The 18591-nt window shown below is 33.6% G+C and overlaps 3 protein-coding genes across 5 annotated transcripts; 2 read left to right on the top strand and 1 right to left on the bottom strand.

Moving 5' to 3' along the window:
* Window positions 1–1253: 1253 nt before the first annotated feature.
* LOC125836582 (GDSL esterase/lipase At1g29670-like) lies at window positions 1254–3414 on the top strand. Its single transcript, XM_049515769.1, has 5 exons — window positions 1254–1531; window positions 2159–2283; window positions 2382–2627; window positions 2704–2950; window positions 3150–3414. The coding sequence occupies exons 1-5, from the start codon at window positions 1276–1278 to the stop codon at window positions 3359–3361; spliced, it is 1086 nt and encodes a 361-aa protein (XP_049371726.1). The 5' UTR covers window positions 1254–1275; the 3' UTR covers window positions 3362–3414.
* A 1569-nt stretch (window positions 3415–4983) lies between these two features.
* LOC125836344 (uncharacterized) lies at window positions 4984–5391 on the top strand. Its single transcript, XM_049515525.1, has one exon. The coding sequence runs from the start codon at window positions 4984–4986 to the stop codon at window positions 5389–5391; it is 408 nt and encodes a 135-aa protein (XP_049371482.1).
* A 3762-nt stretch (window positions 5392–9153) lies between these two features.
* On the bottom strand, window positions 9154–16177 carry LOC125836595 (floral homeotic protein AGAMOUS). Of its 3 annotated transcripts, none has more exons than XM_049515781.1 (9): window positions 16013–16177; window positions 15557–15794; window positions 11948–12029; window positions 10502–10563; window positions 10297–10396; window positions 10048–10089; window positions 9887–9931; window positions 9534–9718; window positions 9154–9430 (listed from the first exon to the last, which is right to left on the bottom strand). In XM_049515781.1, exons 2-9 carry the CDS (start codon window positions 15784–15786, stop codon window positions 9427–9429), a joined length of 750 nt encoding a protein of 249 aa, XP_049371738.1. In that variant the 5' UTR covers window positions 15787–15794; window positions 16013–16177; the 3' UTR covers window positions 9154–9426. The 3 variants fall into 3 exon arrangements, with proteins under 3 accessions (XP_049371738.1, XP_049371739.1, XP_049371740.1); XM_049515782.1 differs by having other exon boundaries at window positions 9887–9928; XM_049515783.1 differs by lacking the exon at window positions 9887–9931.
* Between the last annotated feature and the right edge of the window lie 2414 nt (window positions 16178–18591).

The raw sequence follows: 18591 nt of genomic DNA, 5'->3' as shown, positions 1-18591 counted from the left end.
CTGGAATCTTTTTTTTTATCTGATAAGTTAGGTGACCTAATTCTTATATTTTTGAGTCCATAAGTTTAAGTTCATTAACTTTGAGATTAAAAAAAAAATCACTTAAAATAAAGTTTTTCAGTAAACTACTTTATAATATAATTTAGTTTTTTTTATGTGAGTTTGTCATATTTTTGCATTTTTAAAATAGTAATAAAATCATGTGGGACTATGTTGTTGACGACTTTAAAATACAAGTACCATCACAGTTCCCTATCACTTTTCTTCGGGAGCGTTGAGTTTCAATTATGACAGACAGCAACCGGCGATTGTGACGTTCGTGTCCGCCGGCAAGATGAGGATCTCCGGCTATCCACCGTTGTCGGTGATTATATGGTAAGAACCTTCAACTTCCTCTTGCTTTCTTCTAGATTCGTATACCGGTTATTTTTTAGTCCCGCTCTATGTCAAAAAATCAATTTACTCGTATTTGGTTGGTCAAAATAATATTTTTAGAAAAATAAGTTTTTTTTATATGGCCAAAATATTTTTTCTAATTAAAGTAAAATAAATAATTTCGTAAGTAATAATTCAAGTTCATTATCTCTTTCCTGCCCATCCAGTATCTCCAATACCCAATCCTTTGGCCATCCCACCTCCGAACCCTCACTCCCCACTCAATTCTATTCACATGAGAAGTTTTTTGTTAAATTATATATAAATACGTTTGAGATAGTAATTTTTTACTTACAACTATTTTACTTCTTGAAATTTAACTCGAAAAAAAAAGGAAGAGTAAAAGCATTTCAGGGCTAAATGCCCCCTAAATATGTTTCATTTTCCACATGCTGGTTATGCCTGTGGCCCACATCCAGCTACTAAAATAAGTTCATTAACTTTGAGATTAAAAAAAAAATCACTTAAAATAAAGTTTTTCAGTAAACTACTTTATAATATAATTTAGTTTTTTATGTGAGTTTGTCGTATTTTTGTATTTTTAAAATAGTAATAAAATCTGCGTATTACATGTGGGACTATGTTGTTGACGACTTTAAAATACAAGTACCATCACCGTTCCCTATCACTTTTCTTCAGTAGCGTTGAGTTTCAATTATGACAGACAGCAACCGGCGATTGTTTTCAGGGCTAAATGCCCCGTAAATATGTTTCATTTTCCATATGCTGGTTATGCCTGTGGCCCACATCCAGCTACTAAAATAAATTGCATCAGATCTTTTTGATTGAAGAAATTTCTTTATCACTGATAGTTTTGATTTTAACTATTCTTTTCCTTTAATGGCTAATACTGGCTTCATTGTATGGTTTGCGAAGGTGATTACATTGCTAATTTGTATGAATTTAAAACCCTTGTTGGTAACAGGTGAACAACAGGTGCCCTGTTTGTTCGTTATGGGAGATTCTTTATTTGATAATGGAAATAACAATAATCTCCTCACTGCTGCAAAGGCGAATTATCCACCTTACGGAATTGATTTTCCTGATGGTCCTACTGGTAGATTCACCAATGGCCGGAATGTAGCAGATTTCCTTGGTTTGTCCTAACTTCTTCTTCTTGTTGTTTATTCTCTCTTTTTCTAATGTGGTCCCTTAATAAGGGTGTGTTCGGTACGAAGGAAAATGAGAATTAAGTATAGGAGGTGGCGGTGGAGGTAGAGGATGTCTGGTAGTGAATACGGGGGCTATGTGAGTTGGGGCGAAGATGAGGTGTGTTGAAAGTTGGGGATGACACAAATTAAAGTGAAATGTCAATTGTGTCAATTGTTTTTTCTATTTCTGTTAGCCAAGTCATTTTTATCATTTTTTAAAGGTTTTCTAGAATTTTGGTCAATCGAACATGAGAAAATTGAATAATATTTTTATGTTTTCCACCATACCGAACACACCCTTAACGCTCAATTGATTCACCCAACCCGTGTTGATTCAAGCAAATATTGGGTGGGAGATGTCCCTATACGTCCAAAATATCACACTATCCACTTATTTGACATCTCTTGGCTACAACTTTTACTGAATATCTAAGTAGTTTCGCATTTTCATAGTAATGCTTTAACTTAGGCAACTCTTTAGTGATGTACAAATAGCATACTTTAATTGAGTATTTCTAAACTACTACTTAAGATTTGGTGGATCCTAACTGAATGTTTTCCTACATTTGCAGCTGAACTGTTGGGTTTCGATAAGTATATTGAGCCATTCGCTACTGTGAAGGGTGTGGATATGTTTAGGGGAGTGAACTATGCATCTGGTGCAGCTGGAATTCTTGACGAAACATCAATTCATGTGGTAATAGTACAATTCATCATGTCCCTCGTCTAGGACGGGCATTTTTTTGTATTTAGATTAATGACAATAGAAAGACTTCTATCGTTCTCATTGTTCAGGGAGATAGAATCAGCATGAATAGGCAATTGCGAAATCACAACGTGACAATTTCCCACATGTCTACTCTGCTTGGAAACAAGACCTTAACTAAGGAGTATCTAAGCAAATGCATATACATTGTTCAAATGGGCAACAATGATTATATCAATAACTACTTGCTGCCTCAGTTGTACTCGTCGAACCATATGTACAAACCAGAACAGTTTGCTTCAATCCTAATTCAGCAATACTCAGAACAATTAAAGGTACAAATGGAGTTTCCGTTAATCAATTCCTCTAATTTAGTTTTCTTGTTTACAGATTACTAACTTTACTCCACAGACTTTGTACCTTTACGGAGCAAGAAAAGTTGTTGTCTTCGGTAAAGGAGGCATAGGCTGTGTTCCATCAGAACTCGATTTGTATGGGACAGGGGACTCTGTGTGCATCAACTCTATAGATAGTGCAGTTCGAAAATTCTCTGACAAGCTTAAACCAATGATCGATGATCTCAACAGTAATTTGCCCAATGCAAAGTTCAGCTACATAAACTCTACAAGCATTGCAGTACCAGATCCTTCATCCATCGGTATGTTAAAACATTTCACAACCAAAGTTGAATTAAGGATCTAGAGTTAGTTGATTCAGAATGACTCTGACTCTTTGATCATGTTGTACATAGAACAACTCTTCTTAGATTTGGCTCTCGTTGTACACTTGTATATAGAATGTTATTTGTGATGAATACAATCATCGTGCCCTCGTATTTAGCTAAATTTTGGTTGCAGGTATAACAAAACTACGTGAGCCATGCTGCGAAATTTCGGAAGGGAAGTGCAAACATGGAGGAGGTGTATGCAGTGATAGAACAGCTCATTATTTTTGGGATGGTTTTCACCCCTCAGAAGCTCCAAATAAGGTCACTGCTGAAAGAGCTTACACTGCTCTTCTATCCACTGTTGTCTATCCTTTTGACATTAGTCAGTTGTCTCAGCTCTAAATAATATAGACTTTAGGGCTTGTTTAGTTAGGGATCAAGTTATCCAGGGATTAGTCATCGCACCATCAACACGGGATAAAAGTAACACTACATTCCCAGATCCTGCGATTTTATCCCTATCAAACGTGGGATAAATTCATCCTAAAACTAATCCCGGGATTAGGCATGTATAACTTATCCCAGTATGCTTAGGCTAAATCTAGCTATTGGTTACTTGTATGTCTTAGACAAGATCTCTTAGGAGTATTAACTCCACTGTATGCGCTCTTTTTGTGTCCAGAGGTTAGGTTGCCATGTCCCCCTCTGGCTCTGTAATTTTTGTTCATCTTATTAACATGGTTTTAAAAAAAAAAAAGAGCTTAAATTTGATTGCTTTGCACATAACTTGTGAGTTCTATATATTGTTTGCAGTAAAATTGTCTTGGATGAAGGATACCTGATACCATCTGCTATTGATTTTATTTAAATTTTGATGAAGGACACTAGTTCCAATATTTCGCAACGTCCTAACGACAGTTCCTCATGTTTATGGCATATTTGTCTGTGTTAACAAGACTAATTTTTGGACCTCTTATTAATATATATTTAACTATCCTTTGACATGTAACTGACGGATGTATAGTCGTTTTTTAAGGCGGAAACAATATTTGGACAAAAATGTTTTGAGCTAAACACGGAAAACTCCAACACATGGTGCTGGAGATGGAAGGAAGCTTTGACAAGTGAAAGTCCAGTACAATGTGCTGAAATTCAAATATAAATTCTGGAGTTTTGGACTGTTAGAAAATGAGATATTTCTAGATGTTTTTTTTGTTTAATTGTTATTTTCTTAAATATTATGTTAAGTATGTAAAGGAAAGGTAGTCCTGATTTTATGGAATATATTTTGTAAGAAAGTCAATAGTGGTTGGATATGTATGGTCCTCTACTAACTTTGGAAAAGCTTATGTAGATATATGTGTGTATGCTTTTAAAAAGCTGAATATGAATGAAAGTTTATGCTGCTGAATCTTATTTTTTTTCTCTAAAAGTTTCAAATCCTAACAGTGGTATCAAGAGCCCTTCTTCTTGAGGGATCTGTGAAGGCAAGAAGGCTAAGGTTTTTTCTCCTTCTAAGGTGAGAGCTGAGCAGCAATAACATGGCATCCAACAGCTTCTTGGGTGCAGGCCCTCCTATGTTTACAGGAGAAAATTATCACATATGGGTGATAAAGATGAAGGCTTATCTCAAAGCTCTTAGTCTATGGGAAACCATTGAAAGTGAAGATGATCCTCTTCCACTTGGACCAAATCCAATAGTTGCACAAATGAAGATTTATGAAGATGCGAAGTCAAGGAAACCCAAGGCTCTCACATGTCTTCATTCAACACTTTCAGATGTGATCTTCACAAGAATAATGGCTTGTGAAACACCTAAAGAAGTATGGGAGAAGCTAAAAGAGGAGTTCGATGGAAGTGACAGGGTGAAGACTGTCAAACTCTTAACTCTCAAAAGAGAATTTGAGATGTTAAGGATGAAAGAAGGAGATACTGTGAAAGAGTATTCTGCCAAACTTATGGAGATTGTAAATAAAGTAAGGCTATTTCGTGAAACCTTTCCAGATTCAAGGGTGGTGGAGAAGATGATGATAAGCTTACCAGCAAGGTTTGAGTCCAAGATTTCAGCAATAGAAGAATCTTGTGATTTGAAGACTTTATCTGTGGCAGAACTGATCAGCAAGTTGCAAGCCCAAGAACAAAGATCAAGTATAAGAGATGAAGAAGTAGCAGAAACGGCATTTCAAGCACAACATAAAGGCAAACAGCCTATGAAGGACAATAGAAGGATGGAAGGAGATAAATTAGAAAAGGGAAAACCAAGGAAGGAATCTTCAAAGAGAGGGAAGTTTCCACCTTGCAGCCACTGTAAAAGAACCAATCATCAAGAAAAAGATTGTTGGTTCAAAGGAAAGCCACCGATTCAGTGTAGATTCTGTAGAAAGATGGGTCATATTGAGAAAAATTGCAGGGCCAGGCAGAATCAACCATAACAAAACCATGTGCAGCAGGCAAATTTTGTTGAAAGGTCTGAAAATGAAGAAGAAATCTTGTTTATGGCTTCTCATGTAGAAAACACAGCCAACAAATCCTCATGGTTCATAGATAGTGGATGTACGAGTCATATGTCACACAATGAGCTCTTGTTTCACATACTTGACAAGTCATTCAAAGCTAAAGTTAGGATAGGAAATGGTGAAATGGTTGATGCACATGGAAAGGGTTCAATTTCCTTTCAGACTACACAAGGTACAAAGTTTATACATAATGTGTTGTATGTTCCTTCTTTAGCATGTAACTTGTTAAGTGTGGCTCAAATGATGTCTAAAGGTTATTCCTTATTTTTTAAGGACAAACATTGTTTGATTTTTTACTCCGAAAATAGTTTGATTGTTAAAGTAAGAATGGTGGATAAAACTTTTCCTTTAGATGGGATGTTTGATAGTTGCAAGTAAGGATGAGTCATGGTTGTGGCACAAAAGATATGGTCATTTTAACTATGCTACTTTAAAGTCTATGTATGAAAAGGGCTTGACTAAGGATTTACCTGAGATTTCACTGTCTAAAGAAGTTTGTGAGTCATGTCAGATGGGTAAGGTACACAGGAAATCATTTCCTAAAAGTGCTACCTAAAGGGCAACTGAAAAACTTGAACTAGTTCACACTGATGTGTGTGGACCTATGCAGGCATCATCTTTGGGACACAATAAATATTTTGTGCTCTTTATTGATGACTTAACAAGGATGACTTGGGTGTATTTTCTGAGTAACAAGTCTCAAGTATTTTCAGTTTTCAAGAAATTTAGAGCTTTTGCGGAAAGACAAAGTGGTTGTAAGCTAAAGGCTTTGAGGTCGGACAATGGTGGCGAATACACTTCAAATGAGTTCAATAAGTATTGTGAAGATATAGGGATTGATCACAAGTTGACAGTAAGTTATTCACCCGAACAAAATGGAGTCTCGGAGAGGAAGAACAAAACAGTAGTTGAAATGGCAAGATGTTTGTTGCTGGAAAAGAAACTGCCACAAAGTTTTTGGGCAGAAGCTATCCATACTTCAGTGTATTTGTTAAATAGGCTGCCAACAAAAGTTGTGGATGAAAAAACTCCTATTGAGGCATGGAGTGGAATACAACCATTTGCCAAGCATCTAAAAGTTTTTGGTTCGATATGTTATTCTCATATACCTTCTGTCAAAAGAAGCAAACTTGAACCAAAAGGTGAATTGGGGATCATTATTGATTATTCATCACAAGCCAAGGGTTATAGAGTTTTCAACTTGCAAACAAAAAGTATTTCAATTCGAAGAGATGTAGTCGTGGATAAATATGTTTATTGGAATTGGGATAAGGATCAAATTGCGAAAAATAATGTAGTTTTTCAGAACTTGAGTTTGTTGCATGAAATCAAATCATTTGGGTCTGAAACTCTGGAAGAAGACGAAGAATCAGACGGGGAATCCTCACTTGATTCGCCAATTTTGAAGACAATGTCTCTTTCCGAGATATATGAAAGATGTAATATTGCAATCTCGGAACCAAATAGCTATCAAGAAGCATCAAGGCATGAAGTTTGGATTAAAGCCATGAAGGAGGAGATTGGTATGATAAAAAAGAATGATACTTGGAAGTTGGTTGATAAACCTAAAAACAGAAATGTGATAGGGGTGAAGTGGGTTTATAGAACCAAACTTAATCCAGATAGCTCAGTTTATAAATACAAAGCAAGGCTTGTTGTGAAAGGTTATGCGCAAGTTGCAGGTTTGGATTATGGGGACACGTTTGCACCTGTTGCACGACATGATACAATAAGGCTGCTATTTGCTGTGGCAGCTCAATCAAATTGGAAGCTATATTATTTGGACGTGAAATTTGCATTCTTAAATGGACTGTTGCAGGAGGAGATATATGTTGATCAACCAGAAGACTTTCAAGTTGCAGGAATGGAGGATAAAGTCTATCGACTTCATAAGGCATTGTATGGATTAAAGCAGGCTCCTCGAGTATGGTACAGTAAAATTGATGATCATCTCATTCATTGTGGCTTCAAGAGAAGTGAAAATGAAGCCACTTTATATGTGAAGAAGGCAAAAGGAGGAGATGTGTTTGTGGTGTCACTCTATGTTGATGATCTTCTGGTAACAGGAAGCAATAAAGCAATGGTGAATCAGTTCATGCAAGAAATGGAGACAAAGTTTGAAATGTCAGATTTGGGTGAAATGAGTTACTTTCTGGGAATGGAGATTCATCAAGTTACTGCTGGAATCTTTATTTCTCAGAGAAAATATGCATGGGATATTCTTAAAAGGTTCAAGATGGAGAGGTGCAAGTCTGTACCGACTCCATTGGTTCACAATGAAAAGATTTCGAAGTTTGAAGGAGGTGACAGAGCTGATCCAACAGTTTATAGAAGTCTGATTGGTAGTTTGCTGTATTTGACAGCAACAAGACCCGATCTCATGTTCGCGACAAGTTTACTGTCGAGGTTTATGCAAGCTCCAAGTCAAGTTTATCTTGGTGTTGCTAAACGAACGTTGAGATATATCAAAGGAACTGTTGATTATGGTATTTGGTTTAAAAGGGAAGAGCAAGGGCAACTGATGGGTTATTCAGATAGTGATTGGGCAGGAAGCGTTGATGATATGAAAAGCACTTCTGGATATGCGTTTACACTTGGTTCAGGCATGTTCTCATGGAATTCAAAGAAGCAAGAGGTGGTAGCTCAATCTTCTGCAGAAGCAGAATACATCGCCGCTGCTGGTGCAACTACTCAGGCTTTATGGTTAAGAAAGATTCTATGTGATCTGGAGCAAAATGACATTGAAGCTACTGTCATTAAGGTTGACAACAAGTCAGCAATATCTATGGCTAAAAATCCAGTGCAACATGGTCGTAGCAAGCATATAAATGTGAAGTTTCACGCTATCAGGCAAGCAGAGAAGGATGGCGAAGTTCAACTTGTTCATTGCAGCTCAGATCAGCAGATTGCAGATATCATGACCAAGGCTCTTCCTAAAGGGAAATTTGAAGTTCTAAGGGCCAAGTTGGGAGTATCCAAGAAAAATCTCAAGGAGGAGTGTTAGAAAATGAGATATTTCTAGATGTTGTTTTGTTTAATTGTTATTTTCTTAAATATTATGTTAAGTATGTAAAGGAAAGGTAGTCCTTGTTTTATGGAATATGTTTTGTAAGAAAGTTAATAGTGGTTGGATATGTATGGTCCTCTACTAACTTTGGAAAAGCTTATGTAGATATATGTGTGTATGCTTTTAAAAAGCTGAATATGAATGAAAGTTTCTGCTGCTGAATCTTATTTTTTTTCTCTAAAAGTTTCAAATCCTAACATGGACAAATATGCAGTTCAAAATTGAGTAATGAGCCCATTTATGTTACAGTGTGGGCCTTAAGTGAAGATATCCCAAACATTTGTTCAAGAGGATTTCCATATAGCTGATTCTCAAAGAGTATGAATTTATCATGTAAGACGAAAGAATTTATCAACCAATTTGGGTCCTTTGATGGATTTTATTGATGTGGATGATATTAACGTAGACACGTTCACCAAAAATATATGAAATTAACAATCAACTAATATGGTAAGATGACCTTTTTGGAACGGACTAAAAAGGAAAGAGTGTCACATAAAATGAGAAAGAAGGAGAGGAAGTATGTATTATATGAAGTTGAATGCAAAAAAAATGTAATAATTAAAGGAAAGTGAAGAGATCCAAATTAGCACAAAAAAGCAACATAAATTGGACAGAAAAACAGTTATGAACTTAATATAACAAGCATAATTCTTCATAGTTTACTGCCTGAAAAGGAAGTACACCAAGCAAAAAAATACATGTCCACTTAATTAACATACAATATTCAAGAGTCTTAGCTCATGCAACAAGTAATTAATATAATATGGTATACATACTTAAGTTGATCATCTTCAGTTCCAATAATCTTCAAGCTTAATAGTAGTCTTCTTTTGTGGATTATATGTAGATCACATCAGAAAGAAGACCATCTCTCAAGCACATTAGCTGTTCAACACAAAAAAGATAACTTTACTATCATTTCATTTTATGTCTTAGTTTGACTGAGCACGATGTTTATAAAAAAAAAAAAAAGAAGAGGAAAACTCACACTAGTTGAATAGGGGGTTGGTCTTGTCTAGGGTAATGGTTGTTGGTTTGAAATCCATTAACTTGTAGATAGTTTCGAGTATCGAATTGCTGAGGTGGAGGCACAAGCTCATGATAGCTTGATGAACTCCCTGGCATCAAGTTCATCTGCTGATGCTGATGCTGAGCTCTCTCAGTTTCAGCAATCTGTTTAAATTTACTCACAAAAACAAAACCAATGAGTTTCTGCAGAATAAATTAGTACTTAAACGAATTGATTGACTATTGAGTGCAAGTATGTAAATAGACGACTATGGGTAGTTTAGATGCACTTAAAGTCAACTACAATAGTACTAAATAGAGAAACAAATAGACCTTTGCTCTCAGGTACTGATTGTTGTTGTGTAAATCAACTTCCTGCTGGTGTCCATTATGTTACAATTTTGGCATGAAAATAGAAAACATTATATGACCGAAAATGGATCGATTAACTTGAAATGAAAATTAACTAGATGAAAGATTGAACTATGACTTACCCTCTTCTGCATATACTCAATTTCAGCAAACAACAGCTCATTCTGTAGTTTGAGAGTCAAATGTTAGAAACTAGAAATTGTAATTTTCATCAAAACAATAGCAACGTCTCAGTCCCAAATAAGTTGGGTTTTGCTATATGAATTATCTCATTTGTTCATTTAAGCTCATTTCATACCATCATCATACTGAATAGTTAGTAGAAAATTGAAAATTTCATCAGAAAACAGCAATGTTACTAATTTAAGTACCTTTTTGGATCGGACTTTGCTAATCCCTTTTTCAAGTTTTTGTTCCAGACTCTTCAGGTCTTTGCCGTTCATTGAACCAAGAGATTCACCCAGCATGTTCCTGAACCAATGCAGTTAAGGTTAAACTGAAAACAATATGTGTATAATACAACAAAAAACACATGGAATTGTTAAAGGAAAAGATAAAGAACACTAAAAACTTCACCTGTTTTGGTTCTGCAGATTTCCAATTTGTGCACGCAGTTTGGAGGCTTCTTGCTGGTAATACTGCGATTGATTGAACAACATTTTTACAGTTACCATAAGAGCCAACTTGTAATGTATGCCACATATTGTTAAAAAAAAAAGACCTATGTATGTGCAATGACAAATTTAATACGATTTTTCACCAAGGTGTGTTAATGTGATTTTCGGCAAAGGGGATTCAGATGAACCCTCTTTAGCCTCTCAAACTCCGCCTAGAAGTATACTCCTCGAAGGTGATGGTGTTTGGCGAGACCCCTACCACGTCCATAAAAACTTCAAACTAAAGGATACAAGTATTGGAGGGGGACTTTAAAATATATAGTTTATTCAGTGAAACACATCAGAAGCCAGCTACCATTTTGTTACAAAAGTTTAAAGATAAGAAAAGGGAAGCCCATTACTCTCTCCATTCCACTTTGCTTGACACAGTTTTCTTATTAGTCCGTTTATAAAAAAATGACACTCTTTCAGTATTTTTCTTAATGAAAAACTTTCATAGTCACATAAATGATATTCGTATATAAGATCACTAAGTTTTAAAAAAATTATAATCATACAAATTGTGATTATAAATTAGCCGCAAGCAATCAAAATGAGGCCTATTATGACACCTATCAGCAACTTCCGATGGAGGTTAGGGGTCCATTCCAACTGGACAAGAGACAAATGCCTTCTATAAGGCAAATATATGACAAGGCAAACTTTTTTGTTAGTTGGCCAGATAGGTTGTTCTTTTGACGAGGGTTGGACGGTTTAAAATAGCTTCTTCTGCCCTCTTATTTGAAGGATAAATTTATATCCTTGTGTTATATTCGGAGGTAAGGCCAAGCCTCTCTCTTGTATTCATATTCCGGTATATAACACCCCAGACATGGGAAAATTTATAATTAAAAAAATGACTCTTCCAATTTCTTTGGCAGAAAAATTACGAATAAGGTTTGTGAAAATTGTTTTCAACTAGTGTTTGTAAAAATTTGGCAAGACTTGAAAACCTATGCACCCCTAATGTCATTTCTACTACTCTCCTAGTCCTTACTAACACAAAATAGTTGGAATTTCGAGAGTCAATCAAGTTTATTTTTTATCGAAACTTCTCAATGTTTATTCCTTTTAAGTATTATAAGTAGTTAATTGTTGTGATCTATAGTACTTTTTACATATTTTAAAATATTTATATGTCGGAATTCACCATCAAAGTTTGTAAGTTTAAATCATGAAACTCCAATTAAGCCCCATAAACTGAGACAAAGAGAGTAGTAAACTTTTTTCAAGTTTTATAGTAGTATAATAGTTGCCGATATTAGTATTGGTCCTTTATTACAAAAGAAGAAGAATATTTCAACGATATATCCAGAGTAATTCCACCGACGAAAAAGAAGAATATTTCCAGTGTATGAAATTATACCTGAGCATTGGCCTCGGATACTGAACCAGTGTTTGAGGAATCTGAGCATGCTTTCTTGTACCTCTCGATTGTTGCTTTCACACTAGACCATGAATATATATATATATGTGTGTGTTAGATTGATAGCTTCTTTTCAATCATAAAAACTAGTCTATTGACAGACATAATCACATACTATTTCCAATATTTATTATTACATAAAATTAGATGGTCATAATTGATGAGAGGGAGTTACTCGGATGGTAAGCACCCCTTACTTTCAACCCGAAGGTTGCGAGTTCGAGTCACCAAGGGAGCAAAAGGGGTGGGATCTCAGGGTAAAAAAAAAGAAAAAAAGATGGTCATAATTAAGATGTCCATAAGATCACTAAATCTTTCATGGCTATCAAATCAAAATCAAGATTTAAGAGAGGACAGATAAAACTCCCCTAACATGAAAGACAAGAAATCAAAATCTGGATTTTTCTGTGCTACTAAGAAATAAGGATGTATACATCTTAATTATTCCTTTTGAATTGTTGAGATTAAGGAAGATAATTACAATTGATTTCTCCATTTTCTCTCTTCATAACTTCTAATACTGCTTTTGTTTTCCCTAAAATTAAACAAAGAGTAAATCTATTTATCTTTTTCCCATTCACTTGTTTTTTCTACAAATATCAATTATTTTGAAAACACATGACAAACCAAGGAATTAAACGTTGCTAATTAAATTTCAATTTCCAACTTATTCTTCACTTCTTAAGTTTGTTTCGTCTAACCACTAAAAATTATGATGGAGTGATAAACACTCATTCTATCCTTTTCAATTTTGATCGGTCCGATAAACAAAATCGTCTTTGATAAGAGAGTATTGTTTCTCCTTCCAAATTAGAATTTCTGACACGAATTTGAATATACTCGACCTCAAAATAGATACCAAACATCAATTTGTAAATCCCCTAAAAAAATTTAAGAAAAAATGTCCTATTCACTTTGAATTTTTTATTTTTATTTTAAAAAAAAAAAATACACTTCCCTTTTTTTCAAAAAGTAAAGAAAATCCAAATACTCAGTATTTATTTCTTGCTAATTTAGGCCAACACGCAAAGTTAAAAAAAAAAAACAAAAAAAAAAGTATTGTTTTGAGTCAGAAACTCAATGTGTCCACTCAAACATGACATTTGATACAATATTTTCTAGTATATCAATTTTTAGACCTAAGACTGAAACAAAATAAATATAAAAACCAAAGACTGAGGGAATGACTCACATTTCCTATTCTGCTATACTACCTTAATTTCCTCGAGCTACTGATTGGCTGCTCTCTGCCAACCTGGCACAATTTCCCACAACATGATTGGTCCAATCTTTCAACGGTTCAGATTATTGCCACGTCATAATTACAATTTATTCCTTGGGTAATACCCATCAACTATAGTTTTTTACCCACCTAGGGTTTTGTTTCAATCTTATTGTAAGGTAAAGTGAATAGTTTGATAGAGTCTTGTCTGTCTCATATTTCAGCAGAATTCTCTCATTGGCTCACAATTAAAACTTGTACGGTCACCTTATCTCTCATCCCTATCATACATTACTATCAGAGGCGAAATCAATATTAGAAGTTTGAGGGTTTTAAATCTATTGAGCTGTCAATCTATTTTGTTAGGGATTTACAAGTTATATACTTAATTTTCTAATACAAATATATGGTCTACGGAAAAGCTCTGCACCCACGAACCCCCACCTAGCTTCGCCTCTGATTACTATTTCACTCGTTTTGATTTGTTTGTCTGGTTTTAACTTGATATACTGTTTAAAAAATAAATAGAAAATGACTTTTAAATCTCGGGTCTTAAGTTAAAATAATGTCAAATGTACCAAAAATATTATTTAATCTTGTAATTTAAACACATACAGTACTAGAAAACAAGGAATTAGCTACGAACAATTAATTTCATTTAGCTACAGATAAACGACGGCTTTTAAGAAGAATCAATCAACCAGAAGCTTTTTAACGTCAATTAGATGAAGATTACCCATAAATTTCATGTTTTCTAGTAGTGGTGATGTGCACGAAAGTTGAAACTAAAGAATCATCAGAAAAGAATAGAGAATTTTTTTTAAAACAGACTAAAAACAAAGTACAACAAACAAATTGAAATATAGGCAGTAACTTTTTGTTTTTTTCAAAAAAAAAAAAAAGTTACGTAAATATATCTATGCACAAGATCCGCTTGGAGTATTTGATATAACATAGCTAATAAGTGTACCCTAGTTTGAGTAAAAAATATTTGATTGGTTTACAATTTCTCTTTTCTTACAACTTCTGTTTCTTTGCTGTTTAAGTTCAAACATCTACAGAACCTTTGTGAAAGCATTAAACTGAGATATCTCAAACCAAAAAAAAATTAATTTTGTGTGTGAGTTTTCACCATTAGAGTTGGAAATTAAAAGAGAAATCAAAGAAGGGAAATAAAACCATTCCTTTAATTTACTATAATGTGTCTTTTCTCATCAAATTTGTCAACAAGTGTAAAATCTTGTATGACGTGACCAAAGATTCTTGTAACTGAGAAAAAAAAAAAACTTATACCAACCACTCTCACATTTAACAATTTTTTGTAAAAAAATAAAAAGGTAGAGTGTTGATGACCCCATTACCTAAATGGTGTAAAACATTTCAACAAATAGCAAGTGAAGAAGAATGTCAACTTTTGTCTATAATTGAAATCTTTTTGAACTCTGATTGGTTAATTTTTCTACCATATCTGATATTTTGATTATCAGAAAGGCAAAATATAAATTAAGAAGCAAAAAAAAATAAAAAATAGCCATAATATTTCTAGCAAAAAATAAGTTTAAAAAACCCTAATTAGGGCAAGTTTGACTCATGACAAAAAAGAGTACTTCTTTCACTGATATTATTAGTAGTGAATGGAGTACAAAACCCTAATCTTGATTTTGATTGGTTGTGTAACAATACATGTCATATTAATCTCATCACAAAACAAGAATTAAGGAATTTTTTTTGTTGTAGCCAATTAAAATTTGACACCTTTTTTTCCTTCATTTTGTGTGTGAGAGTTTTTTTTTTTTTTTTTTTTTTTTATGAGCAATGGAGGAAGAAAATATATGCTGATCTAAGAGTTCTGATGAGAGTACTTTCTCAAAATTTCCACTTATTTTCTTACAACAAACAGATCTATTCATCTTACATGTCTATCAACAAAATGGGATCATAACAAAAAGAAAAAAAAAACTACCCTCTAATAGACCAAAATTGTAACAAAAATATTAACACAAAAAAGAAAGGAAAGTCAATCTTTGCTCAAAAGTCTTTTAAAAAAAACTTCACAACTATATATATATATGATCAAGTAGTTAAGTTTAGATCTCCCTAAACATTTATATATCATCATAAGATGTATAAAAGATTCAAACTTTCCAAAAATAAATCAAAATTCCCTTTTAAGAAAGACAAAAAAACATTGAAAAACAAGAAATACCCTTCACCTTCAAATATAAAAACTTGTCATGATTTAATTTTTTTTTAAAATGTACTATAGTATTAAGGGAAGTATTAATTACTTAATTATAAAGATTAGAACTTTATGAAATTTAATTTACCTGTTGTTGGCATACTCATAGAGTCTGCCTCTGCTTGAGAAGACAACCAAAGCAACCTCAGCATCACAGAGCACAGACAATTCATAAGCCTTTTTTAGCAAACCATTGCGCCTCTTGCAGAATGTCACTTGTCGATTCGTCGTGTTTTCGATCCGTTTGATCTCAATTTTCCCCCTTCCTAGTTTCCTTTGTGGTGAGATCTCTCTTGTTAGATCACTTTGGAAGTCCATTTCTTCACCTACATCACAAAAAAAAAAAAAAAAAAAAAAAAAATTTGTCACAAAAACACAATCTTGATCAAGATTTGAACTTTTTGTTCTACATAGACTAAAAGATAAAGAATTTGGATTAAAATCCCTAACCCCATATGATATTTAGTTATATTAATTGAAGAAATGGTTTTAAAATTGATAGATAAAATAAAGGGAATTTGAATATTTTAAGTTGATGACTAACCTTGTAAGGAAAGGAAAGAGAAGATTTAAGTTTTTGGTTGCAAATTAGTATATAATATGAAGAGGATTTTGTAGATACAGAAAATGGAAGAGACTTTGGACTAAGGGATAGGTATTTATAAAGTAAAAGAGTGTTTACTTTTATTTATTAAGTATGTTATGTTACTACTACTACTTATCTAACTAAGATTTTTCATTGTCTGTTTATTCCTATGCTAATTTTATATTAGACACTCAAAATTTTATTACTTTTTTTTTCTTTCTATTTGTTATCTTGTGTTGAACAAGCACTATTTAAAAGGATGGTTAAATAGGGAATTATCTAATGAGAGATGATCACTCATTTCTTGGCCATTCATTTTTCTTCATCTCTTGTTTAAGTTTCTAATTTAGGTCATTAGTTTGTAAACATTTGTTTTTTTAATTCATGAGAGAGTTTTGGGTGAGGGGTGGGGGGAGGGGGATGGGTGGGTGGGGGTGGGTTGGGTGGGGGGAGGAAGTGGACAGAGTAGAAAATGACCCTTGAAAGTGACAGTGATGTTTGATGGGTGAAGAGAACATTGGAATAGGTTACACTCAAGCTTAAATGCTTCCCAAATTTTGGATTAGACCTTTTTAAGGAACCTCAATAAGCAAGATTTGGACCAAAAGAGGTTAAAATGTTTCCCAAATCTCTTAATTCTTGATTTCTATATGTGAACTCCACCTTTCCAACCCATAACAACCCCCCATCCCTCCTCCCCTGACAGATCCAAAATTTGAAGTCAATAAGTTCAATAAGACTAAATTCGTAATACCTCTAAAAATATGAGTTCAAAATCTAATATTTTTCGTAATACCTCTAAAAATATGAGTTCAAAATCTAATATTTTTCAAAGTTTGATAATTCACATTTATATTTGTGTTTCGTGTTAAGAATATTGAGTCTGATTGAATTCGTAGCTCAAACGTTATATCCGCCTCTACCCCCACCATCACTACTTTAATTTTCTTCTACATGATGACTTTCCTACCCCTAAATGTACATATTACTTTGTGATCATTTTATTTTCTTCTCTTCCATATAAACTGAGACTGTAACTAGATCATTGAGAGGGGATAAAGAAAAGAAAATGACTAGATCAGTGAAACTAGCTATGACAAAAGAGAAGGTGACTGCCATGTGACATCCAGTGCTCCAGTTTCTTTTCCATTGAAACTCTTCTATGAAACAACCACTTATATCAAGTTATACCATCATGTCAAAAAGTTACTTGTTTCTTTGGTAACAAGGCCAATAAATTTGTCTATATGGCCTCTTATGTGCTCAATGACAAATACAACAAATTTACTTTCATCTTTTTCTACCTTTCCATTTTCTTGTCTATTTTACTTCTTTCTTTCATTTTTTGGGATGATCATGATTTCTTCATCCAATTTCATTTTGCCACTACTTAGCCTTTGACCTTACACCCTTAGGATATATGATTCAACATTAAAATGAGCTTAGTCTTATTGCTCTAGACATTGGCCTAAATTCTTGTTCTTTTGCTCTTATTAATGCCTTTTTTTCATTATTCTCTCTGCTATGCCAATCATGAGACATGTCTAACATTGCAATGACAATACATTGTTTGGCAAGAAAATACATGAGTTTACAAGTTCCAAAGATATACATATGTATACCTACACTATAACAAAAACACATTCTAACTGCAATACATATATTCATTAACAAAGAATGCTAAAGCCTTTACCAACATTAGTTCATCGCCATTTGATCTAATGTCTCTACAAGCTTTAGAAACATTTACAAAGAATGCTAATTGCTGCTAGAAATACATATTTAGCAGCAATTAAGTTATTATCGTTAACTAATGGGGTGATATTGAAAGGGGAAAAGACTATAGGAATTAAGTGTACTATATTTGAAAAAATGTCTATTCCATAAATGTTTTTGTGATCAATTAATTATAAAGTGAAGAAATACATTGGGAGAACCCTAGATATAATAATTAACTACATGCCATAGAGAGGATATGAATATGGTTGGAAATGAATGATATTTACAAAAGTGCCGTAACTTTTTTGATGTGTCATGTCCACCACTTGTTGTAGCAATAGCATGTGTACAATTTCCACTTAGAAATAAAGGAAGGCAGAGTGGGGATAGTCATTCAATAAAAACACTTCAATGCTTACAAACTGATTTTTTATTTCCATCCACAATTAATTTAAAAGGTTATAAAATTTCCTTCTATGAAACATAATAATAAACATGATCGAGTGCTTCTGATAGGGACGTGCAACAATCTTGTCATTTTTCTCCAAGTCTTGAGGGGGCTATAGATAAGGCCCATTTGTTTTTAGCAACATAACATGTCCCCGTATATATCTGATTATTAAGATGTTGTCTCAATGTTTGATTACTAAATAATTTAAATTATGTATTTTATCAATATCTAAATGTGCATTATTTGCTTTTGTTTAAGAACTATTAAAGTCGTTGCTTGACGTTTTTATCGATCAACTGCATTACAAAGTGATCCAAAATCATTTTATATTTGAGAAATATATTATTAATAGCCCTCAAATCACAAG

This window comes from Solanum verrucosum, unplaced genomic scaffold, assembly GCF_900185275.1.
Source record: "Solanum verrucosum unplaced genomic scaffold, falcon-dt-bn FXZP01000278.1, whole genome shotgun sequence".
Classification (NCBI taxonomy): Eukaryota; Viridiplantae; Streptophyta; class Magnoliopsida; order Solanales; family Solanaceae; genus Solanum; species Solanum verrucosum.
This window is presented reverse-complemented; position numbering and strand designations above follow the sequence as displayed.